Source organism: Callorhinus ursinus, unplaced genomic scaffold, assembly GCF_003265705.2.
Source record: "Callorhinus ursinus isolate GAN/ISIS: 27379988/994484 unplaced genomic scaffold, GSC_fseal_2.0 scaffold15, whole genome shotgun sequence".
Lineage (NCBI taxonomy): Eukaryota > Metazoa > Chordata > Mammalia > Carnivora > Otariidae > Callorhinus > Callorhinus ursinus.
In genome coordinates, this window is record NW_027397077.1 from 31243888 (window position 1) to 31270777 (window position 26890).

At 34.9% G+C, this 26890-nt stretch overlaps 1 protein-coding gene across 1 annotated transcript in view; it reads left to right on the forward strand.

The window, feature by feature from the left end:
• The window catches only part of CNTN6 (contactin 6), a 273227-nt gene that overhangs the window by 177414 nt on the left and 68923 nt on the right, over positions 1 to 26890 (forward strand). Inside the window, 4 exon segments of the mRNA XM_073901777.1 lie at positions 2484 to 2687; positions 4927 to 5029; positions 21496 to 21680; positions 25291 to 25427. Coding sequence (XP_073757878.1) covers positions 2484 to 2687; positions 4927 to 5029; positions 21496 to 21680; positions 25291 to 25427 — 629 coding nt within the window.

Here is a 26890-nt window from a genome sequence, read left to right on the forward strand (position 1 = left end):
GGTGTTGAAAATACAGATTCCGTGATACTTCACTCAGATACAAGGAAACCAAATTGCTAGGAATGGGATTAGCTGTCTGTATTTTAACAAGCTTACTTAGCGATTCTAATAAATAAAACATAATACTCAAGTCTGAACAGTTCAGAGTAAGAATGAAAACTCTTATTCATCGTATTGTTTTACAAGTTGTAATTCATTCTAGTGTTTAGTTTTCCTCACACTATTTCATCCTGTTTTTTTTCCCATTTACACAAATATTGCATAGTAATTAAAAATTATAATATGACAGAAACACTTTATGTAGAGAGTAAAAGTCTTTTGTATTTCTTCTGCTCACCCTAAGAAAACCTCTATATACATTCCTAGGTTGCTAAATCAAATAATTTGCATAAAGAAACACAGATGCACACACACACACATACATACGCACACATATACACAGTGTTAAATGTCTTGATTTACAACATGCTTTTCACATAACCATACATTTGGGATTTTTTTTCCTACCTGAACACTAGTTTTATAGATTTAATGCCACTTTGTATATTTTCACATTCTACACATAAGTGGCATTTTTGATGATTGTTCTCTGACATATCATCTTCTCATGTTTTCTTCTTTCCTGAGCATTATATCAGAGTTCTGTCAGTATAGATGAATTCATTTTTACTAAAATAACTTATGAGTTGTTAGAATGCAATACTTTAGCTCCTCCCCACTATTAATGGTTGGTTGTATAATCACTCTTCCCCTCCCTCCCTCCCTTCCACCCTTCCTTCCTTCCTTGCTTCCTTGCTTCCTTCCTTCCTTCCTTCCCTCCCTCCCTCCTTCCTTCCTTCCTTTTGTGCTTTCTAAAATCCGTTCCCAAAAGGTACTGTTAGTGCTTTATTTTTTTTCCTTGGTGAAAGAGATAATAAAGATGGCAACATTCCCACACTCCCACTTCCTCATAAGTTTTTCTATATAGATCAAATTTAAGGTCAGACTAGCTATTGATCTGTATTGCCTCCTCATCTTAGAGAATTTAAATTCTGTAAAGTTAGTGAAAAATGCTTCAGATAGTCTGCTTCTGCCTGCGGTAGATTGCTAGAACATATCAGAAATAATTAATCATCTTTGGCTCTACCATATCTTGCTTCTGCACCCGTTTTTAATATAAGTGCAGATGACAAATATGACCCGCAGCCTCTGCCTGAACAAGAGGCCCCTAGTTGCTTCAACTCTTGTTCTATGAGCTGTGATTTCCTAATACGTGGTTTCTAAGTTCATCTGCAGTTGAAGATGTTTTCAAACTGTGTATTTCCCTTCTTCACCCCCAGCACCTGTGAATTTCACTTATTTTGGTGTCCCATTAGAACCAGTTATATTCTTCTATTTCCCTAGATGTAAGTTCAGTTCTACCTAGTTTCCATGATACATACAATTTCTTAGTCTTCAGATAGTACCACACTTAAAAACCTTAATCCACAAGAATATTTTTCTTTGTTCAAAGATTTCTGGCTAAAATTTTTTAAAATTGACGTGTTATTTGTGCAAAGATATGGACCAACTATAACTCATATATTTCTAGCGGAGAGGTCAACTGGTACAACAGCTTTGAAAAATTTTTTGTAGTTTTTTATAAAGTTAAACATACATCTGTCTACCTTATTTCTCACTCCTAGGGCCTTATTCCAGAGAAATGAAAATGTCGACAGACAGTCATTTCAGCCTAATACATAATGGTCCCAACCTGGAAACCATCAAAATGCTCATCAACAAGAAAGTGGCTGAACAAATTGGGGTATATTTATAAAATGCAATATTACTCAGCAATAGAAAGCAAAGAAGTACTGATAGTTGGGGCAGCTGGGTGGCTCAGTCGGTTAAGCATCTGCCTTCGGCTCAGGTCATGATCCCAGGGTCCTGGAAATGAGCCCCACATTGGGCTCCTTGCTCGTGGGGAGCCTGCTTCTCCCTCTACCCCTCCCCACTGCTCATGCTCCCCCTCTCTCTCTCAAATAAATAAATAAAATCTTAAAAAAAAAGAAGTACTGATAGTCACACAACATAGGTGAACATTAAAAAAATACATGTTAAAAGAATCAGACATAAAACAGTTTAGTGCAGGCATGTTTTGGACTACATATGGAGAGACAGTGTTTTAATGTGAGCATTATTGGAGAAATTCAGTGTGCATTTTAAGCCCATAATATTTTATATATGTTACAGCTGTTCTTAATACAGTCATCCACTTATTCTCTTGGCATGCCATTATTGCATCCCTAAATGCACAAAGCCAATGATGGGCAGGATGACTATATAATATATCATCCAAATTCGAATATATATGAATATAAGGGAATATTACAATTATACCAGGACAGCAGGCATCAACGGGACAAACAGAGGCACAATTTTATTCTAATTATGGAGAAGAGGGCACAAAACTTTCAGATAAGAATGAATACAGTAAGGATAATGCTTATTTTTTTGTTTTCCAGATTTATCTTATGCATGGACCTTCAATGATAACCCCTTATATGTTCAAGAGGACAACAGGCGGTTTGTATCCCAAGAGACAGGAAACTTGTACATTGCCAAAGTGGAACCATCAGATGTGGGCAACTACACTTGCTTCATAACAAATAAGGAAGCCCAGAGAAGTGTTCAAGGACCACCTACTCCATTAGTGCAGCGCACTGATGGTAAGATGATGAGCTATCTTGGGAATATACTTTGTCCATTGCTTTTGAAGCCTGGGGACATCTGTTGAGCTTTCAGCCTCCCTCTGGTTCAGAGGAGCCACATCATCAATGAGTTGAGGTTCAATTTACAAATATTATGAAAATCAGATAGTATAAAAAATAAAATAGAAAATTCCATAACTCACTCACATGGTACAGTTTATATGATTCTGGGTATATCGTGCCATTTCTTCACTGGCATTGGAACAGAGCCTTTCGTTGCTTAAGGAACATTTTATATAAAAAAAGTTTGGGGGAGTAGGCGTGTGTGTGTGCACGTGTGGGTGCTGCCAAACTTATTAAGTGAATAATATTGTTTTCAGTGAGTATATGATGCAGCTTCTCTTTAATGCCTCTTTCTTTTCCATATTTGTCTTTTTTGTTCACCCTTTATTTACCTGGCTGGCAAAATGGGAAAAAAAATTCACATCCAAGGAAAGTAAAGCAAGCAAACATTAATTATAAGCATTCCAAAGAGGAATAAAACACAAGATTCATACTAATTATATTCCTCGGAGGAATATAATTCAAATTGGTCTCTGATGAGTTTTGTAGCTTAGTCAGGACATAGCTGGCACGAGATTTAGAGAACTAGAAAACCTAGGGAAGTCATCGAAGTAGAATAATCCTCTACTAGATTCTTTAATTAAATATTCACAGTGGTAAATATAAAGATAGAAAACCTGTTGACGCATTTTATGATCAGATCTGGACTTGAAATATAGTACCTCACAGAGTTTTTCTCCTCTCTGAGGGGTTTAAGAGCAAGACAATAATGCTAATGATGGCTAACAGAATTATGGAACTAGCTCCATACTGGGAGTTCTTATGACAGAGCTTTTATAATCACTAACCACCCAAATGTATTTGCATAGACTTAATTCAGAATTCAGCAACCACTAGATTTATTCATAAGTCCAATTTCTCCCCTTCAGTGAGTACACTGTTCATGATAGAAAGAGCTCATAAGCTAATAATATGCATAGAAATTCTACCATAGTTTTCCTTTTTCTGGTCTACTTTTAGTTCTTTCTTCTCCCCTCCTTAATTCGTTCATTCTTTTATCCCCTCTGTTCCCTTCAGTGCATACGTGGTAAAAACAGATCAGAAGAATTATACTATATTAATGTTAATAGTATTAATATAAGAAATATCAAACCTGTTGTAAAAGTAGTCACTCAAGAAAAATCAGATGTCAAGAAAATAGAACATAGAAAATTTAACGAATTTAGTTTGCTGAACTAGTACTCTCTACCACCTCAACCATAGCTTCTTTGAATGTTTGGAATGATCAAGGTCTTAAAAATCAAGTCTTTTTATTTGATATATATTTTGTACATTTCAGCTTCTGTGCAGTTGTATTGGCCACCAATAAATCATTTACCTTTGGAACATATTACTCTGGTATTTGGTACATAAGTTAAAAAGAAAATCAAAATTTTTGAGGAATCTTGATTGGTCACTGATTAAATTAATTAAGTTAATGAGGATAGACTAGAAATATATTTCTGTTACACCTCTGGTAGATAGCATACTTACATACATTACACTACTGTCCTATCCTAATCTTAGCCCATATCCACAATTCCTTATTGAAAAATTTAAAACTATAAAAACAAAAATTTTTTTATAAGTGAAAGCAAACTCACTTAACAGTAAATCCTTAGTGAACTGACATGAGCATATTTATGTCTTTATCTCAATTATTTTTATTACTTTATAGGTTTTGTTTCAGAAATACTGTTATTTTGTATAAAGAGAACTCCTACAGTGTTAACTGAAAATTTCCTTATTCCTGAACAGATCTGGCCCCAAGAGTTCTGTGAAGGGGTGATAGATCTGGATATCTCTAGAGAAGAAACGTTCTTGCTAATTCAGAAACATTTTAGAATTGAGGTGCATTCATTTCTTAATTGGAAGACAAATTCTTTGTAAGATTCTAATACGGAATATAGGGAAATTTGGGATGCCTCTATTCCGATACTTCGATATATCTTAGATATTTCTTTTTAAGCAAGAAGGGAATGAACTAATTCCTTAAGTACATCATGTAGTTTCTTTACCCTCTATCACTCTTTAAAGTATATGAAAATGTTTTTAATTGAAGGACAAAATAATCGGATTTTGGTTAATGAAGCATTTACTTCACAGAAAACTTCTATTCTCCAGAAATGCTGCTAGCTTTTTTGATATTTAACAGGTGTGATGGGGGAATATGAACCAAAGATTGAAGTGCGTTTTCCTGAAACTATACAAGCTGCAAAGGATTCATCTGTAAAACTGGAATGCTTTGCCCTTGGAAAGTAAGGTTTTTTGTTTTGTTTTGTTTTGTTTCTGGTTGTTTAATTTTTTTTAAACCTTTTTGTTATTCAAACATTGCTCTAAGGTAAATTACCAAATAGATTTCAAATGCTGGGCAAAAGTGGAACTTTCTGATTGGAATTTTAAACAAACATGCCTAATACTCTGAAAATGATTGGGACTGCAATTCTCCCCTAAATGTGCTGATATTTCCTGTAGTTTGAGCATAATGAGGTCCCATTTGGGCAGCATCTTGCAGAGGAATATGTGTACTTGTATAAGATGGTGAACAAGTCACTAAATCTGCAACATATCCTTCACTCCATCTCATCCTACATCCAGAAATATATTGCCTGGAGTGTCTTCTTGCTTAATTAATCAGCAGTTCTTGTAAATGAAAAAACCTGCACTGCAGGTTTCCAAAATAAGACTAATTAAAGGCCGTTGTTCATAGTGGATCATTAGAATTGAGCGAAACCTGCCCTGGCAGTGGAGGCACTTTGTTTTACTCAGATAAGTGTTTATCAGCCAACAGGTTTGGAATGCTTTTAAGCAGGCCAAATATTTGCATTTTTGCATAGAATATCCACACATCTCTTTGCCTGTTGGCGATATTCAGACTTCATTTTTATGCCTGTAAATACTAGTACCCAAGTAACAAAGGGATAGATAGACTAGATCTACTGTTTTTAAACAATGTGCAAATGAATTACCTGGGGACATGGTTAAATTGGGGTTCTGTAGGTGTGAGGTGAGGCTTGGTTTCTCCATTTCTATCATGCCTCCAGGTAATGATGATTCTTCTTTTCTATAAAACATATTTTGAATAGTAAGAGACTTGACCCTATCAAATTTGAGGGTTTACCTCTAAATACCGCCTCTTCCCAAAGTGGTCATCACATTTAGAAAAAGTAATTTATGTTCTAAAACATCAAAAACATTTTTAATAGTTTCCATTTTGTTATTAAGTAAATATGAAGGGGAAGAGCTTGGTTCTTGTCTCAAGTAGTTGAAGAATGAGTCTCACAAAGAAGCGTGAGTAAAGCGAGAGTTTTATTAAGCAAGAATACATAAAAAAAATAATAAAATCTCTCAGGAGTGTGTGTGTTGCGGGGGGGGGTCCCAACAGGGTTGCCACTGAGGGCTTTTAGGGTTGGTCTTATATTGAAAGCTAACCAGGGAACTTAAATCTTTTTAATTTCTTTACTGACAGCACCTTTGTGTAAGCAGGACTAGTGATAGCATCTTTAATGGCTTACTTCTTTTCAGGGCCTATTTTTTCTTTGTTGGTCACAGGTCACCGTCATAAAAAAAGCCCTTTCTCCCCTCCCCACCCCGCCATGAGGGCAGGGTGGTAGGGTGTGTTCCCTTTTCTCTGGTTCCTTACACCTCCACATTTCAGGGATTTCTGTGAATCTGATCCTGTAACCCCCTACTTATCTCTCCCTACCTAGCCCCGCCTGTCCCTTTCTCAAATATACTGAGCAATCCAAATAATGCTGGTTACTAAATCTCTTTAAGTTTCTTTCTATATATGAAATTTGGTAGATCTTTAAATTAAATTCTCCGGTTATTCATTTTTCAGGTATTTAAGAGACCATATTTTATTTTTATACAGTATTGGTTCCATAGTGTTTGTCCAATAAATAATTACTGACTGATTAAATCATGCTTAAGAAAGTGACAAATGGGGACTTTCTGTCACAGCCTTTTAAGATATGATGAACTTTCACCATTTTCAAGCTTTCTCCGAAATTAAAGTTTATAAAAAAACATAAAATGTCAGCAAAATACTTTGAGAATTAGACAACTTACTTAAAAAGACCAATGAAAGATAACATCTGAAAAGAATATTTATAGCTGATTCTATCATATTTGGCATCAGGAAATATGGATTCCTGTAATTGAAAAAATACTCTTACATAATAAATAACTGAAAATTATTGAGCCTGGTTCTCAAGAATCTCACGTAAATAAATTTCATTCGTTAAACATTTATAGGTAAGAGGTTAGATTTTACATATATATATTCTATCTATCTACATATAATCCTTATAATTATTCAGGGTATATCATATTTTCATTATATATGAGAATACTGAGGCTCAGACTGAATAAGTAACCTGTTCAATTTCAAGCTCCTGTTAAGAATGCAAGGGCAATTCAACGCTAGTCCCACCTGATTTTAAGTTCTGAACTTAGAAACTTTTAAATAAATGATTAAGCTAACTGCTCGTGAAACCAGTGAAGACAGATTCAATTCGCAATAGTCTCGAGTTGTCTATTACCAAACATGCTTCTTAACCTCTATGAATTTACATATACTCATCCAAAAGGAGTTATAATGATACCTGCCTTTTATGTTTATTTTGTAGTATGGAGTGGATAATTCAGGTAAAAAACACTTAGCACTGAGTTTGGCATTTAGGCAATGAATTGAATTATTCTGAACCCAAAATGCAAATTCTATTTATCTTTTTGTCTAACCAGTGTTTGAGTTAGCGGGGATGATGGAACTAGAAATAGGTATCTCAGAGGGTCTATCTGAGATAGATCTATGAGAGATAATTCTCATCTCTACAGTTCATACCTTTTCTCTCTGTCTCCTACTGATGGCGGTATAAGAGAGAGCAACAAAGGGTCAGTTCTGGAGTAGAAAAGAGGAGGGGACAAGGAGAAAACTTAGTTGATCCTTATAGGCTTTGAACTGCTCATGTATCAGATTTCCTAATTTTATTTATGTTTATGTTTTATTGCTTAAAAATTCAAACCTATGGAAATGTTGAAAGAGAAATACCTGGACAATTACGTCCATTATATATGTCCTTCATCTGAACCAACTAAGTATAAATCTTTGCCACATTCCCTTCTCTCTCTTTGTCCTTTGCTCACTCTCTCGTCTCCCTGTCTCTATCTCCTCTCACCACACACACCCATACCCATACCTGCACACATGCCGTGCATTAAAACAGATGGGTGGTAAGTTATAACTTGGCCTGCATTTTTGAGAGGGATATGCCACTCAAAATACTGCTAAAGATCCACACTCCGTTTTCAGCTAGCTTGCTATGAGATGGAGGAGTGGAGGAAAGGAAAAAAGTAGAGTCAGGAAATGTTGACCATCCCACTTAGAGTTCACCATTTGACTTCACTCTTGATGGGTACATGCTGTAAGCATTCATTGGAAGTAAATGGAAAGAGATACCAAAGTCTTGCTTCATGTATTTCCCCTCCTTCAGGGATCAGTTTTATGCCATGCATTGTTGCATTTCTGGAGTCAGGTTTGTTTCCCGTGTAATTGTCCAGTTTTTCATTTGTTGCCAGCAGGAGGGTAAGTGTAGTCCCAGTGATTTGAACACAGTTAGAAGCCAGGTATTATTATTAATGCTAATTTTGAAGGTGGATACAGTGGAGTTTAGAGAAATTAACTGACTAGGTCAACATAAATTGTAGATCTGGAATTCAAATCTAAATCTCACTGCTTCTGACTTCAAAATTCACACTCATAGCCATTTGATATTTACATCAAATTATCTTTTAGGGGCACCTGGGTGGCTGAGTTGTTAAACGTATGCCTTCGGCTTGGGTCATGGTCCCAGGGTCCTGGGATCAAACCCCACATCGGGCTCCCTGCTCGGCGGGAAGCCTGCTTCTCCCTCTCCCCACTCCCCTGCTTGTGTTCCCTCTCACTATGTCTCTGTCAAATAAATAAATAAAATCTTCAAAAAAAATTATCTTTTAATATATGAATTCATGTGTAGAGGCAGTTAGCCCCAATTCTATAAATGTTTTCCTAAAAGAAGGCTTGAAAATTTTCAGTAAAATGTTTAAGAGATTTTATCTGGGGAATGGAATTATAGACATCTTTCCCATTTAGAGTCTCTGTAATTACTAACAATTCAACAACAGGTGAGTTTTATCTTTACATATTAAAAATCTAAAAAAATTCAAAAGTTAACCTTTTTAAAATCCAGGCAGTTTTTTTAATGAGAAGCAATAAGTGTTTCCAAAAATCGATGAGGGCCACTGAGGACCATACCCCTCACAGCTTTGTATGAGATGATGGCAATATCTACCATTTACAAAAATCTGGGATAGATGATTAGAGACAGAACAGAAAGCATAGTTTCAGTCACAGCAACTCACGTGGTCAGTTGCTGCATTAGGCAGGCAGGGAGTCTAGAGAGTGAGGTGTAGGGAAAGCTGACTAGAATGTTTACTCATAGAATTTAACCATCTTAGACCACCATAAACTAGTGTGAGTATAGAATAATGAAGACAAAACTTCAGATACCTGCTTGAACCTTAATTGCTATGACTTTGGGGATATGTAACTCACTTTCTGTGTTGGGGTTTCAGAGCTGACATGATCACAGCTTTCAACTCTCGGCTTTTCTCATTTGTTTAACATGACAGACTCTTAATTATCTAAGCTGCAAATTAATTGTATTGTAAAACACCCTGAGAAACCCTGTGTATAGGTGCTATGCAAATGTAGTGTGATTGACTGATAGATCTTAGTGTCTCCTGTTAGGAAAATACAGGCCTTTGCTCTTAGTGAAGAAATTAAACTGATATCCCTCATAATTCTTCTACTGCTCTTATAAACAACCACACACATTTTTCTTCTTCTTTTTTCCTTAACCATAGTTTAGTAATTTTGCTGTTAGTGCTCAGAAATGTAAATAAAATTCATAGCAGCACTGAATGTTCTATGTGTTCAGGAGCCTTCATACAGGACTGTATGTATTCACATATATCTTATTTATTTTTTTCTAATTTATGAAGGAAAAGATACCCAGTTTGGCTATTAATTTCAAGCAATAAATGTGAAGTTTCACCAAGATGTTTTTAGGTATTCCAGAACTCTCAGATGAAGAGAAGCTATCTAATATTCACTTTTTTCTTCTTACACATATGGACATCATTTCAGATTATGCCACAAAAAAGGTCACTGTGGTAATCGCAGGACAACAATAGTATTTTCAAATCAAACTAGATACATTCAGATCTTTTAGGTCTTTAACAATTAGCTTTAAATGAAATCAAAGAGGTACCTTAAACTTTTCCTATTTGGATGTCTTGTAAGTAATTTGGCTTTTTTTTTTTTCTCATTGAATTGAGTATCTGGATAGCAGAATATTTTTCTATGTATAGTTTTTTTCCCATTTGCTCCACACTGAAACGTAATCTTTAGGTGTTTGCTAATTGTTTTACGTGTTATCAGGTTACTATGTTGCTTGGCATAAACTGGTAAATTCTAAGGTAAACTCCATAGAATACCCCCCTCTGTTGACCATGCATGCAAATCTGAGAACTGACAAATATTCAAACCAATCGTTGAGAAATTGAAAACATTAATCCTCAACAAACACAAATACACATGCCCTCCCCCTGGGACTGAATGACTTACTAGTGGATTCACTAACATTTCAAGGCAACATTGTGTTCTGGAAAGAGCATAGACTTTGAATTGAAAAAGATCAGTATTTAAGTATTAAATTTTTCTGTCAATAGCTGGGCTACTTATCGGTAAAACAAAGGCAAAATTAGATAGATGATAGATGATAGTTAGATAGGTAGATAGTTACATAGATACATAGAGTAGAATTGTTGTAAGGACTGGAAATACTATTAAACTTACCTACTTACCTACCAAAGTATCTGGCCCATAAAAGGCAATCAATAAATATTAACAATTTTTTAAATTATGGTCATTGTCAGCACTGCTTTAACTGAGGAGGTAAAAAGGAACACAAAGGAAGGAGACAAGGGATCTCTTGTGTTATATTTTTGTGCTAACACAATCTTCAAGGACGTGCTCAGAATAATGGATTTACCATTTCAAAATTCTGTGGTTCATAATGTGTATAAGGATTACTGTCATCCCCTCAGTCACTCATTTGGCAAATTGAACACAAGTATTTATTAACTCAGCAAATATGCTTAGAATACCTTATTCAATCATTAATTCCTTTATTCCTTCATTTATTTAGTCAGCCAATCAGAAGGAATTCTCCAAGCGGCAGACACCAAACTAGGCGCTGGGGAAATAAAGATTATATACAGGCCATGGGAGCTTGCAGGCTACTGAAAATAGGTTGGATGCAACGACACATGATAACACATTTTTCTTGGGATCTACTCTTCCCTTACAAACTTTCAGTGAAGGAAGATTCAGTGATACTCACTCTGGGAGATTTACTGATTATCTTTTCCTCAGGGTGCCCTTTGTTAACCTGAGATTAGAAGGGGTCACTCTCAATTCCTTTGGCAGAGCTAATTCTAGGCTATTATTTAAGGGGTCCTTTGTATCTCTGAGAAATAGGAGAGTCTTGCTTCTCTTTTTCTCCTTTCACCAATACTTTCTTTTAATTAATAGACTTTTTAATAACAGTTTTAGAACAGAAAAAATAAGCAGATAGAACAGTGAAATCCCATATAACCCCACAGATATTCCTCTATTACTGACATTTTACATTAAGATGGCACATTTGTTTCAATTAATGAACCAATGTTTTTACTAGAGCCCATACTTCAAATTTCCTTGGTTTTTGTCTAAAGTACTTATTTTATTTTTTCTTATTTATTTATTCCAGGATCCCATCTAGGCTCTTCTTGCCTGTAACAGTGTTTTCAACTTTCCTTGTTTACAATGACCTTGACAGTTCTGAGGAGTGCTGGTCAATGTCATTGTAGGATCACCCTCTGTTGGAATTTTTCTAGTATTTTCCTCATATTTAGATTGACGTTATGGGTTTGGGGGAAGAAGTACACAAAGGCAAAGTGCCATTTCACCACATCATATCAAGGTTACTACTCTAGCAAAATGATTTATGACTCCTAATTTGGCCCTTCATCACTCGGCTGAAGTAGTTTTTGTCAAGATGCTCCTCTGTAAAATTACTGACTTTTCTCTCTTTTCATACTGATTCTTTGGAAGGAGGTTAGTATGCACCCTCCTCACTTAATGAAAGGAATTATGCTTCACCTCTTTTAAGGTACTGAATCCTTATAATTTATTTGGCATTCCTCTGCAGGGGAGATTTGTCATTTGCCCTTCCCCATTTATTCATTTATTTATATCAATATTGATTAGTGGATATTTATTTTATACTTTGGGTTATAATCAAATACTACTATATTTGTTGTGCTGTTCATATTGTTTCTATATATTATTTTGTAAAATGTTTTTTTAAAAGATCTTAAAACCAAAAACTGTGAATGTATCTGCTGGTCCTTAAACAGTCTTCTTTACCTTCATTTGTGATGACAGGGGGACATTTGAATGTATGTTTTCAGCCGGCCTCCTACTTATTTTCCTTTTATTTTGTTTCCATTTTTTGTCGCCATGAATGATGATGTAATGAATACTCTTATGGCTGATTTTACCCATGCCCAGGAGAACTTCCTCATTATATTTTTAGAAAGTTGGAATTATTGGGTAAAAGGAATCTAAAAAGCTAAGTTTTCTGAAATGTGTTACCAAATTCTCCTCAAGAATGCTTATAAAGGGGCCGCTTTCACAGATCAGGGACCCAGCCTACAAATTGGGCCTCTTTTGATTTTACATGCATACTCTGAATCCAGTGTCAAACATTCCTTTCATTTTTTTTTTCCAAAGCCATAAATTGGAGTTTAGCAGTGCTGTTTCTAAAATTAAACTAATTTAAAGGCTCTAAAAATCATCCACAAAAAATATATATGCTTCTGGAAGCAACTCGTCATCCTTTCCATCCCAGTCTATCACCACCTTTCTCAGGAGACCTACATTTCTTACTTTTTAAATAATTGGCAATTGTATGAGAGACATTTCAAATCCAAGGTGGTACTGAGCTGAAGGAAAAGAAGTTACTTGCTTCCTTTTTTCCAGCTGACCTTGAAACCCACCTCTAAATCCTTTATCAGAATCTGGAGGCATCTCAGTATATAAAAAACAAGACAAAGCAACTCTATCCTTTCATCTTCTGAACCTTGGACAAAATGAACTCTATCCACTAGTTGTAAAACACATTAGTTCATTAGAGGAAGAATATATTTCTCAACACATCCTAATACATCCTAATAGGATAACTCATTTTATATCTGATTAGCTCATGTAGGAGCAGCAAAGCATGATGGTTTAGAGCTCAGTCTCTATGAAAAGACAGACTTTGGTTCAAATACTTTTTTAAGTTCACAGTGTGATATTGGGCATGTTATCCAGCCTTTCCTAGACCCAGTCTCCTTATCTACAAAATATCAATAACCGTAATCCTGTGTCTCATAGTATTGTTACATGGTTTTACTGAGGCACTTAACAGTGCTCAATAGATATTAGATATATTAGTGATAGAATGATTAAATATTAGCATACTATACGTAATATTTCCTTTACTTGTTTATCTGAAAGCGTATGGATATGAGCAGAGCTAACGTCAAGACCTATAAATTTGATGGAACACAGACCTCCAGAACCTCACATACCTTAACCAAATTATCATTTTCTTTACTTTAGAGCAGTGTCATGTTCATGTGATCAGAGAGGTATTTATTTAGGGTTAATATTATATATTGATAAAACATTATATTGTTTGTATTATATTGTTATATTGATAAAAATTATATATTGATAAAAATTGATATGGACAAGCTGTTAATTAACTGCTAAATGCAGTGTCATTTACACCTTGGAATGGTGGTCTCCAGTTTATGGTTCATGTGCAAATTAGTGCTTATTTTACCTTAGTTAAAAGGAGTAGAAAATGGCAATAACATTCTTCAGGAATCTTTAGATAATAGGGCCTTCTTTTCCTGTGTGATAATAATCATGGTAATAAGGAAATTTAGCAAACCTTATTTTTGGTTCAAACTTTCTATTTCACCATGGGTTCTCACTCCTATTTCCTTATTTGATCCTCTCAAGAAGTTTTTTGTACCCATCGTTATCTCTAGTTAGAAAGAGAAAGCTGAGGCTCAGAGAAATTGGGCAATTTGCATTCAATCATACAGAAACCTGCCTGTGTCCTTTTACCCTACTTACAAGCACCATTCTGCTACCATTGCTATTATGACTGAACCAATTTTAGCTTCTCAATTGGCTGCAGCAACTGTGGTGACAAATATACCAGATTAATACATGTGCACCGTAAGTTTTTTCCCTGAGAGAAACCTGGTGTAGATACTGACCGGTAGAACAGGATCATGACTACATTTAGATCACTCAGAAAAAAATGTTTCCCCTTTTCCATAACAGTGAGATTGCTCTTCTGCAGAACTCATGAATGTATCCACATTGTATCCCCATAGGACAATCTTACATTCCAAGCTCTTTGTATGAATATTTCAAGTTGGGGAAATGAAAGCAGCTAGCTGAACAGTCTTAAAATTTGACAAAGGCACTCTTTGCTGGTTTTGTTATTCTGCTTCACTGTCTTCCATTAAAAATGGCCACTGATAGGATTTTCTGAAATGAGGTTCAACTTAAGAATAATCCCAAATATGAGCATCTTAGGAAACTGGTTCTCTGTAGCAGTTTCTAGTTAAAAACTTAGTATGACCTGGATTTAAGCTGTGGATAATGAGGTTTAAGAAATCCAAGGGAGAAATATAAGCTTTCTCAAATAGCACTAGTAATGAAAATTCTATTTATGGGCTAATAGTATAGAATTGAAGCACAGTTTCTACTAGTGTGTGAAGAGCTTTAATTTAACTTCCAATTCAGGTTGGAACTAGGCCAGATGGTTAACAAATGTGTACTCTGTCTTCAGATAAAATTAATAGGATGCTCACTCCCGAAAAGCATAATGACGAGAGAAAATAGAGTAAAAGTCCTTATTTATGGCAATACTTATTTAAGAAGCATGAAACCAGGGGGTGGAGGAACAAAGAAAGAGAGAGAAAACATTGCCATTGTTATCTGGTAGTATTTCACAACTGTGAGGACCCACATTCCAGGAAAACTTGATTTAACAAATAGTAACAAAATCAGAAAGAGGTTTTTGCAACACTCCTTTTGAAATGCAATGCAAGGCTCATGAGTGCATCTCCTATGGTCTGAGGAAAACTTTGAATAAGAAAGTTGCTTTGGATTGGTTTTCTTTATTGAGATTTATATCCAAGCTCTATTCTACATTGTATTTGGGAAGACAGAAAAAGGGGGGCTGTAGGGAGGAATTGGAGCTAAAAGCGAAATGTTGCCAGAAATGGCTGATATTTGCAGTTAGGACCATTTATTTTAATGATAGCACCATTTATTTTGACTTCCCTTCTAAAACAGCACAGTTTCAAGAGATTTTTCAAGAGATTTAACAATAATCTCCATTCTGAAGTCCCCTCGAAGATCCCCTTGCTCCATGACATTCTTCATGTGTTAATATATTAACTGTGCATTTTCGATAGACCACTTATTTTAAACTAAAATGAGCTGCCAGCAAATATTGCATCCCTATCATCATCAACATGGCCGAACGAGGTAGATCCTGAAAAGAATGCTGCAGGCCCAGTAGAAGAAGTAGTCTACTGGTGTTTATAATTGAATGGGTGGTAACTCAAAGAACTGGAAGGTGAATCACAATAAATTAGCCTGTACTGGAACTCTAAGTGGAGGAGACTTGGCAGGTAATAACTTAGCAGAAAGTACCTGTCTAAATGTGAATACCTTTCCAAAAAGGTAATTAGAACTGTTCACAGCTGCCAGCTGAGTATTTAACTCAGATGACATATGGAAGCCATCTGTCACAATGCCTGGTACGTAGTAAGCACTCAATTAATGATTATTAATATTCATAAAAATGCTCAGGTGTGTTACATAGGATTTTTTTTTTTTCTCTTTGGAGAACTCTGTATAATTCCTTTCCTCCCTACCACCATGGTCCTAGATGATTAACCAGGTTGAAAAACAAAGATACCTCACAGCAGAACATGTAGTATCTCACCTGAGAAAGCTCTGCTGTCATGATGAGGAACTGAGCATGACCACTATGATCAGGGGTAATATCATCTTAGCAGTCAATCTGTAAAGCAGGGAGAAGAAGAAATTTACTTCTAGAGACATATGGGGATGTTTGTGTACCCATTTCATTCTCAGTGTAGAGATCTAATTTTAACTGACAGATGATTCATTAATCAATTTATGTTGAATGCATAATCATATGGAGTCCTTAACAGAGAACAGAAAACAAATAAATATCAGCTAGAATTTTTGCTTTTGAAATAATAACAATAACATAGTAATGATTTTAAATTATTTTATTAATTTATCATTTACACTCCAAGGTAGTGTTTAATGGGTGCTAGACAGCATGTTGCACATGGATTGTATCATTTAATCCTCACAATAATCCTGTGATTTATGTACTATTATTAATCCCTGTTCTATAAATGAGAAAATTCATGCCTATAAAGGTGGAACAAAATATAGCTGATAAGAGCTACATTCTGCTCTGTAAAGCATAAATAGTATTCTGATAGTTTTATTATTGTAATTGTAATTATTACTTACATAGGATGGCATGCCTTAGAAAAATGAACTTGCATTTAAAAACTAAAGCTGATTGGGGCACCTGGGTGGATCAGTCGGTTGACTCTTGGTTTGGCTCAGGTCATGATCTCATGGGTCATAGGATGGAGCCCCACATCAAGCTCCGCCCTAAGCAGGGAGTCTGCTTGAAGATACTCTCCCTCTGCCCCTCCCCCCACTCATGTACTTGCTCTTTCTCTCTCTCTCTCTCAAATAAATAAATAAAAATCTTTAAAAACTGAAGCTCATTACTAAAATAATTTCATCTTTTGTAGATTCCAGTTCTTCCCACCCACTGTCCATTTGGGATGCCTTCAGAAAAGACAGAGGGTGTGAAATCTAAAGCAGTTCATTTAGTATCTTCATAAGAAGTTTCAGGACAAAATGGAAAGTTTTCATTAAAATGCAGATGCATTTTTATGTAATCTGTGTTTTGCATTTATTCTGTCTGTATATATCACATTACCAGTGATAATCAGGAGGATCATGGCATTCATATTTAGCAGTGACATAACAAATCTGAAAAAAATCTCAGCATTTAATTAGTAACTGTGAATTCTTATAAGACTGCTTGATTTATCTCCTATTAGTAATTTTAACATCAAATGTAGTCACAAAATACATTTGATAAGACTTCTATTTTTTTTTAAACTTTCAAAATGTGTGAGTGATTTTTTTTGATAGTTTAGTTGCCCTGAAAATTCTAGTATATAGAGTACAAAATGTAGTATCCAGAGGGAATCCGCCATATTGTATAATTCAATCACATAGATAGCATTTAGACCCAGACATTCAGAACTATTTGTCGAGTCTTTTTTTTTTTTTTTTTTTTGGTGGGAGGATTGGTTTGAAAGCAGTGGGAAAACAACTCAAACAAGCTTAAGTCAAAACAGAAAAAGCAAAGGATGTATGGACTTACAGAAATGTTCAAGAGAGATTTGGGTGTGGTGGGCATCAGGCATGACTTGGTCTAGGCATGTGAAGAATTCCAGGTTTCTTTCCTTTGTGTTAACTTTGGCTTGCAAAGATACTCCATTTGGTGGAAAATTATTGCCTAGAAGTTCCAAGTTTCTATTACACTGTCCGAGCAAACCACAGTGAAGAAAGATCCTCCCTTCAACAGTTCTTCCAAATGTAGTCCCAGAATTGAGTGTAGTTATTTCTTACAGGTTGCCTTGGTTCCCATAGTTGACAAATCACAGTGAGTATAGTGCATCTGCTTCAAATGGCAAGACCTGAATCTTGTGCTCTCTCCTGAAGCCTGAGGTGTAGTCTTCCCAATTCAAATCAGATGAGTTATGGCCAAATCAGATCAGGTAAAGATAGGAAGCACTGGTTTTTTTAAAAGGAAAATCAAAATACAGACAAAAACCAAACAAACATGGGTACACTGAAGACTGAGAATTCAGTACTCTAATTCTTATACCCTTCTTCAAAATTGAAAGTTCTTAGGTTAGAAGCCAGTACACTGAGTCTTATAACCTTCTTCATAATTAAATGGTTTATGGAAGAAGACTTATCACTCCAACACCAAATGAGGTAAGAAAAAAAAATCTAGTGGATGTTCTTTTTTAATTGAGAAACTTACCTGTCTCTGTTCAACCTTGTGTCTTTTCAACATTTCTTGCCTTTTGCTGTTATTCTGGTGTAATTCAGACCTTGCATTCCACAGTCGTGGCTTTCCACAAGGATTTTACTGCTCAGTTTTGCTCTGGTATCCCACTGATGTTTAATACCACAGAATACCATTTCTATGTCTGTCTAATGGCTCCATGAACATGCCATACTGAGAATTATTTAAGGGTTCCTTACCGTTGATATTGTAATTAAAGTAGAAAAAGGGCCAGAGCATATTGGGAATTCTGATGAATGGATTTTCCAAGAAGCAGACCTTGAAGGGGTGATTTTTTGCAAGTGAGTTGATAGACGCGTTCTTAGAAACAACCCGTAAGAGAATGGAGAAGTAGGTCAGAGACCAGAGAGCGGCCAAGCAGGGGACGGTATCATGCAAAATTCAGAAGAATTTAAATTCGCCTCAGTCCTGTCGGGGAGCTCTGGAGAGAGTGCAGATCACACCCTAGAGAGGTCCCGCCGTCAGCGGCAAGGAGCTGGGCTGTTTGTACCTCAGCACCCAGTCAGTCGTCGATTAAGAAGAGCTGCCCTCCCAGGGTGTCTCTGTGCCTAGCTCCTTCCACCTCCTTCTTTGTGAAGGTAAAGTTAGCCACAACAGCTTGGGGGGAGTTGTCAACAAAGAGATACAGATACTAACTGTCCAGGGTAATAGCACTTCAGAATCTGGGGTGGCTAAGCGATCAGAAGGCACACAGGTAGAGAGAGAACTGACGTCTTCTGCTGCATTACTTCTACTGGAAAGGTGTATCTCTGTACATCTGTATCTCTATAGGATATACCATTCATCCATTTGGGGAAAAAAAGCTTATCCAGAAAGACTTCATTGTTATCACTGAGTTCTTTGGGGGAAGGTCGGAATAGTTGGGATGGGTGGGACTTGTTCTTTTTGCCCCCACTTAATTTAGACACTTAAAATGGACATCTACACTTATAAGACCACAAATACTAAAGCTACCAGAAGATTATCTTATAAGAGCTGTGGAGTCTGTGTTGCCTTATGATTAAGTACATAGCTTTTGAGGCAAGGAAACTTGGAAATAGATCCTAGCCCGGCTACCTTTACTTGTAGGAAAAGTGAATGAAATTATCTGTGCATGTTGTACACACATATAATACAGAGCACATAGTTTTTTGTTTAATATGCAGTAGTTTTTTGTTGTGCTATTATTACAATTATTATTATTAAATCAGACTGACTCAGATGTAGATATTTATTGATGTTAAAAATGGACTTGTCTTCATAATCAAAATAAAGAACTATGATATAACTATGGGAAATATACTCAGTCTTTACTGATGTATTTATTTTTTTTGTCTGAATCCCTTAGGTTAAAAGCTTTTTGTAGTTGGTTACTTTGCATGTATTTGTCATAAATCTCAGAGATACACTGTCATAAAAAACAACAAAGGATCATGAATGTAGACAAGTATCAGAGCCTCTGTTTTTCTCTTTGTAAATAAATTTTCTTAGAAATTTTTATTACACAGGTAATGCATGCTTTTGTAGGAAAATAGAGATAAGCAGAAAGAATAAAATTAAAGGCATTACTATTCTTACTACTCACAGATAATAACTCTTACTATCTTCACATACGCACTATATATATTTTTAAAATTTGGATGATAAGGATATACTATGAAATTCACCAGACTTGGTGAAGATCTTTCTATGTGAACAAATTTTCTCCTAAAACTTCATTTTTATTTATATAGTTTTGTATTCCATAATATGAACTAATAAGAAAACCAGTTATCTGAGGTTAATTGTTGGCAGGAATATGCCATTCTACTAAAATGTCTACCTAAATGTGTGGTAAGTGGCAAGGCTTTTTAAAAGGACAAAAACTAAAGTTTATCATAATAATGATTTTATTTTGTGTTTAACAAAATTCAAGTTACATTTGTAACCATATACTAATTCTGAGAAAAATAGACAAATCACACAGTGGTTGGAGGATATGTTTTCTGACAAATATATGTGAGCACATGTATGACTGTATTGTGTATATTTTTGATTCGCACAAAAGGATCATCATTATTTGCCAATAAAAAAATTCCTTGGACTTCATCAGTTTTGCTTTATTTGAAGCCTCTACTGAGTCACCATCACCAATATTCTGCAGTTTACTGCTCAAACTCCACAGATCGTTGTCAACCGCTTTGCCTTTGACTGGATAGTTCCTGCATTATTTTTGTTGACTTGAAGAAATCCTGTATCTTTGACAAAGTTTACAATCTGGCTTTGCAAAATGATTCACTTTTATTATTATTATTAATTTAAAATATATTTAGAATAGAAATATTTAACTCATCTGGAAATCTATAAGGGAGTGAAGAATGTCTTGACAGTAGGAAAGGAAAGATGTTCATGTAAATAGATTGGGGATTGATATTACAAATGATTGATTTATTAGGAAATACTTTCCTGCTGTAACTTTAAATATAGCCTGCATTTCTTTGTATCTGAGAAAGAAGCAAGGTCTTTCTCACCATGAATTTTTAAATTCGTCCCTTATTGTTAGCACTTAGATTCAGATATTTTAAGTATATTTTTGCTATTTTAACAAATACTCATATTAGACTAAAGGTATTAGATATAAAAATTAAGCTAAACCTATAAATAAAGGAACTCCACAAATTCTAACAGGAATAGGGCACAAAGTAAAATTATCTTTTATAGGGTTTTGTTGTTATTTTTGTTTTGGATAAGGTAAAAATGAGTACATTCTTTTGAAAATCAAGGAACCTATACTCCCAATTATATAGGTCTGTTACATAGAACTGGTCCCTCTTGATAATCTAGATCACCCATCACATATGTCTTCAGTTATCTGTTAGTACCAATTTAACTATAGAAGAATCTGTATTTTTGTCTTAGAATCTATAAATATAGAAAAAGCTGGTCTACTCTTAAGTGTCACATGCTTACAAAGAATTTCCTGACCACCATATTTACATTGATAAAATCTTGTTCCTATTTCTGCACCATTTCCTTTGTTTCATTTACTGCAATTTACAAATGTATTATTTTTTATTATTTATTTATTGTATGTTTCTCCACTGGTCTTTAAGCAACCTGAGGGCAGAAAACATGTCTATTTTATTCATCGATTTATTCCCTGATTATAGCACCATGACTTGCCATGGCAGGCACTTAATAAAATGTTATAAATTGCTGGTTGAGTGAATGGTGAATGATTGCATGATCTGAAAACTAGTCACAATATAATAGATGGAAAATATTTCCTTGAGAATTATTCTTAAGGACACTCTTATTTTATCCTGGTGTCATAAAGACTAAATCGTCTTCTATTCTAATGAGGTATAACTGTTTAGTCCAGTCCCTGATATTAGTTGGAGGAGGTTGGATGGAAACCCGTTGCCAGGGAAAGTCAAGTACAGCAAATCCCAAGCTATTCTTGAAATCCCGAACTTTCAACAGGAAGATGAAGGCTTCTATGAGTGCATTGCAGGCAACCTTCGAGGAAGAAATCTTGCAAAGGGTCAACTCATTTTCTATGGTAAGCTAATAGAATTTCAAAAAGTACATGAAATATTTGGTAATATCCTTCATAGTAAGTAGTGAAAGTCATTAGCATGTTGTGGAAGTGTCATAGGAGAAATAAAGAAGACACATGTCTAGTTAGGATGTTTAATACAGTGATGGATAGGTGGGAATGACCATTTTTAAAATATAGCTTTAATTCCATCATGGTCTTTGCATGCTATTGTTTATTATAATTGCCTTGAAAGTATCAGCAGTGTCACGTTAAAGCTATAAAAGTTTAAAACACAAAGTACCATAGAATCCAATACATTTCCCACAAAACGTGCAGCAACAGCCCATGACAATCTTAATTATAATTCTAAGTAGAATTCACAAAAGAAGGAGAAAATGACAGGAGAAACATAATACTGAATGGTAGTTTTCAGTATCTGTTTCTATTTTCCAGATTTTATCCTATTCATATGTAGATAATAGAAAAATAAAGTCATTACTTCACTTAAAATATATGTTTGTCTCAATTACCAGAATCTCAAATGAAAGCATATATTATATAAAAATTGTCTTCATGTCTTCTTTTATCCAAGCCAAAATACACACTTGCATAAAATTTGCTTCTTTTTTTACATCAAACAAACCATAAAATACACCCCAGAATTACCAGAATGTTTGGTGCTTTTAAGATATTCTTAACTTCTTTGTTAAATTTAATATATCCATACTGGAGAACTTTTTAAGACTGTATTTATACATGACCAAAAATACTTTTCTATGTAACATGTTTCTGTGTGACATGTTTACAATCAATGATAAAGTAATTGGAGAAAATATATATTTTTTTCATAACTGGAAAAGTCTATGGTATTGTAATTACCTCATAGGAATGGCAATTGAGTATCCTATGGGGAGAACATATTGTGCCTTTGTTATTTTATTTTCCATTTCCTTTAGAATTTCCTATTTTAACCTTGAATGAAAAGTACTTTTTTATATATAGAATATGATGTCCTACTGATTATTCCTCTACAGTTGTTGCTACACACACACGTGCGCGCGCGCGCGCACTTATTTTTAAAGAACAGTTTTTTGAATCTAACATCCATTGTAAATAAAATAGTAAGGATGTGACTGGAAGTATTTTAGTGGCACCAAAGTATTAAAAGCTTTGGCTTGTTTTTAATAGATACTCAATTTTTCTATTAAATAGGTAAAGGTGTATCTAAATGATTATCAGAAACTGAGAGTATCTTTAAACCAGAAATCAATAATAAAGTGCCTTCTCCCACAACTCTACAGAAACTGTTAACTTACACAACGGATTTTACAAATATTAATTCATGTAATTGGTAACAATAAGAGGTAGGAATACATGTCATTAGCCATTTAATGAGTCCAAATGGCCTTTGTGGAGTAATAATGAATAATTGGTCAATAAGACAAATATTATGCTTCTTGTTCACCTATTAATTTATTTGTCATTGTGCTCCCAAAGGAGCAATTAATTGACTCAATTACCCGAGAATTGCATAAGACCTGAAATTTTTAAGAAAAGAATCAGTTTTATTATATTGCTGTGTTTAAGTTATAATTCAGAACCCTATCCCTCTATATTGTGTCTTGATAACCTCCAAAAGAAATTTTTAAAGCATTAATATCATTATAGAAATGAAACTTATTCAGAGAAGTTAAGTGACTTTCCATAACCCTTCAATGGGGAAAAAATAAAATCTAAAATCCATGCCCATAGAGTTGACCTGAAATCCTAAGTCCTTTCTTTCAAGCATTTACTATGTAGTTGAAGATTTAAAACTTTGGTCTTCAGAATCCAAAACATCCAGAGAATTTACATATTAAAGAAATAAATGTGTTTTAAAGGTATAATTACTGTATTAAACAACCCATATATATTTCAAACTTTTATAAGCTATATGAATTTTATGTATGAATTCCTTCTCCCAGGTCAAACATATGTTAAGACAATTTCTAAACAATCCTCTACAAATTATAAAATTTTGTTAATATTCAGAAACATGGTTCAATTTCACCCACGCATCCACTTCTTCTTAGTCTTACCTTGATTTGTCCCTTAAACCTATCATGAGCATGTTCTATAACTGGAAGCTGTCCTGATTTCCACAGATGGTAATCCCAGGCTTAGTTTTTATACAGTGAGACATCATGATTCCTTCTTCTCAGTGGCCAGCTCCCTAAAGGACCTTTTATCTTAGTGGAAGCAAATGTTGCAGTGGGAAAACCCGGGAAGTTGGCTGTACTTGTATAACGTTTCAAAGACTCCCAGTCCCACTTCTTATTTCAGCCACTGCTACAGTGAACAACTCTGTTTTGTAGGTGTAACCTGACAGAGTCTCATCTCAGGTACCACACGAAGTCCATCTTGTTTCCCCCTCCAGGTTTCTTTGTTCTCAAGAGCTTACTCAGTACTTAAGCACACACAACCTGGATGTGCTAATACATACTGCCTATACCACCCTTGAATGAGTGTGGGCAGGAAACAGTGAACAAATGCTTCCTCTTCCTTTCCCTGGGTAGGCAGTTGTAAAGACCCCTTAGAGCTTCACAGAAGCAAGAGTAACAATGGCCCATCTTGGTGGCCAACTCAATAACTGATCCTTGCATTGCCTCTTTCCTTCCCTGGTGACTATTCCTTTTCCTGACACCTTACCTGTGGGTTGGCATTCCCAAACAGACAACCTGGACACAACCCCTTGACTTAGGCTCTGCTTTCAGGGTTCAAATTTTGGCTTCTGTATTTTTTGATTATGTCTTCTTGAGCAGGTTACCTAACACCTCTGCAAAAATCCTCTACAAATCATTGGAGGGAGAATTAACTGCAATTAGATATATAAAACATCTAGCCTGTAATAGTTTGCAGTTCTAAAGGAAATTTCATTTACTTTTACATATCTGAGGACAGACCTAAATAAAAGAGAGGGGTTAAATGACACAGCTTAGCAGCCCCATATCATCTTTATGGAAGAAATATTAGTTTTAAAACATTTAATCTATACCCCACCTGTTTCTGTCAAGGGTAGTAAGGATAATACCACCTTATACCAAAATAATACTTTAATATAAATGCCTCAGTACTCATTGCCTGTCAAAGGTTTTATCTAGGGTAAAAAAAATTGGATTGTAATCCTACTAAAATGTGATAAGGCTCATATTTGAATTGTAATTATGTCTGATATAGATATACTTATTTTTAGAACAGTTCAGACCAAATATAATCAAGGGTCTTTTGCCTGCAGTGGGTTCAGATTTGGTATACATTTTCTAACTTGACTTATACACTAATATTTACCATGAAATTATTCTCTGGCCTTGTTTTGCATTTGGACATCTTTCCACAGCTCCCAAGTTGCTGTAAAGGTACATCAAAATGACAAGTGGCAAATACTTGTCTTATGCCAAAGGACCACTGATATTTATATCAAGATTTCCCTTGCTCCACATTGAGGCTTCTGCATTTCCCTTCCCCCAAATCATGTGTTTGCAGCATTGTTGGACCCAGTAGGCCTTGTCCTTCTGCTTTGTACAGACCTTGGAATTTTGCACAATATTTTGGATAATTGCCAAGTAGTTGTTCTTGTCTATTTTTGAAACAGCCCCACCAGAATGGGAACAAAAAATCCAAAATACATACCTGTCTATCTATGACAGTTTGTTTTGGGAATGCAAAGCTAGTGGAAAGCCAAATCCTTGGTACACCTGGTTAAAGAATGGTGAACGCCTCAATCCAGAGGTAAGTATCTATGTTGATATTAAAAGTTCACCTATTCTCCTAGGGAAATTTTGTTACTACTAGCCACAACAAATGTTTATAGAATACTTAGTAGGTGTTAGGATATGTAGTATACTCTTCATATATACTAATTTATATAATACTTAAATAAACTCAAAGTAGATATTAATATTATCCCCATTTTTCAAATGAGAAAAATTAAGGGTAGAGAAGACAACTTGCATAAGGTCACACACTAGTCAGTGATAGATCCACATCCACATATCATCAACATCATCATCATCATCATCATCATCATTATCATCATCATAATTAACATCCGCTGAACTCTTGTATGCTCCAGGTCCTGTGTAAATATTTTTCCATGCGTTGTCTTAGTGTATCCTCATGACAATTTTATAAGAAAGATGCTAGCATTATTTCTTCTATCGATGATGAAAATCGGTTTCAGAGAGGTTAAGTCACTTGTCCAAAGTCACACAGTAGATAGTGAATGTTAGAATTTATATTCTAAACGTAGTCTGATTCCAGGATCCAAGCTCTTAAACATTATCTAGTATCTTGCTTTCCTGAAAACTAATGACCCTAAACCCATAGGAAGTGAGGAATTGAGGCAGTTATCCACAGTTTTCAGGCTGAATTGTACTTTTGTTCTACAGTATACTGAAAATGAGACAGATTTTTTTCATCAAATTATCCAGATAATTATGTTAATTCTCCCTCTTACTTTGTACTTGTAGGCACAGCTAGGGACACAAAGAACATCTGGTGTTTAGAAGCTGAATATAATGCTGTTCTTCGTTTTGGTTTTAGTGGAATTTTCTTCCTGAATACCTTTTGCATAGAGCATTTTCTGTTTCCTCCAGCCTACTTTTATTATCTTTAAAGGATGGTAATAAGTATATTGAAATATTTTTTAAAATTATATTTGCTCTATTAAACTATTTCATTATGTGCACTCAAAATGTATTTCTATCCGCCAAATGGGACTCTGTAACAGATTTTGGCTGTTTAAGCATACTATGGCAGGCTGCAGAAAAGAATTTAGCTTCTCCAACTTATGACTCAATTAGAACATTATCAAGTCATCACATTTCAAGTCTTTTGGAGACCTTAGGATGGAAAGCCAAGGGAATTTCTAACCATTATATTCATGTCTAACGTTATTATTAAACATATTTTCTGGAATAATTGGAATGGTACAATCTTCCAAATTATTTTATATACCATATAACAGAACAGTAATATACACTCTATGCAGACAATGCCAATTTTCAAAGAAATGAGATAGCATAAAATATACTAACCATTAAAATTATATGAAGGATGTTTCTTTTTTTAACTTCAAAAAGCTGCTCAGAATCTTGCAGGATATTAAGTTTCATCTTCATAAACATCAGTTCTCATACACCAAAATATCCCATCTTGTAGATAAGCACAAATGTTTAATAATGTATTCTGGT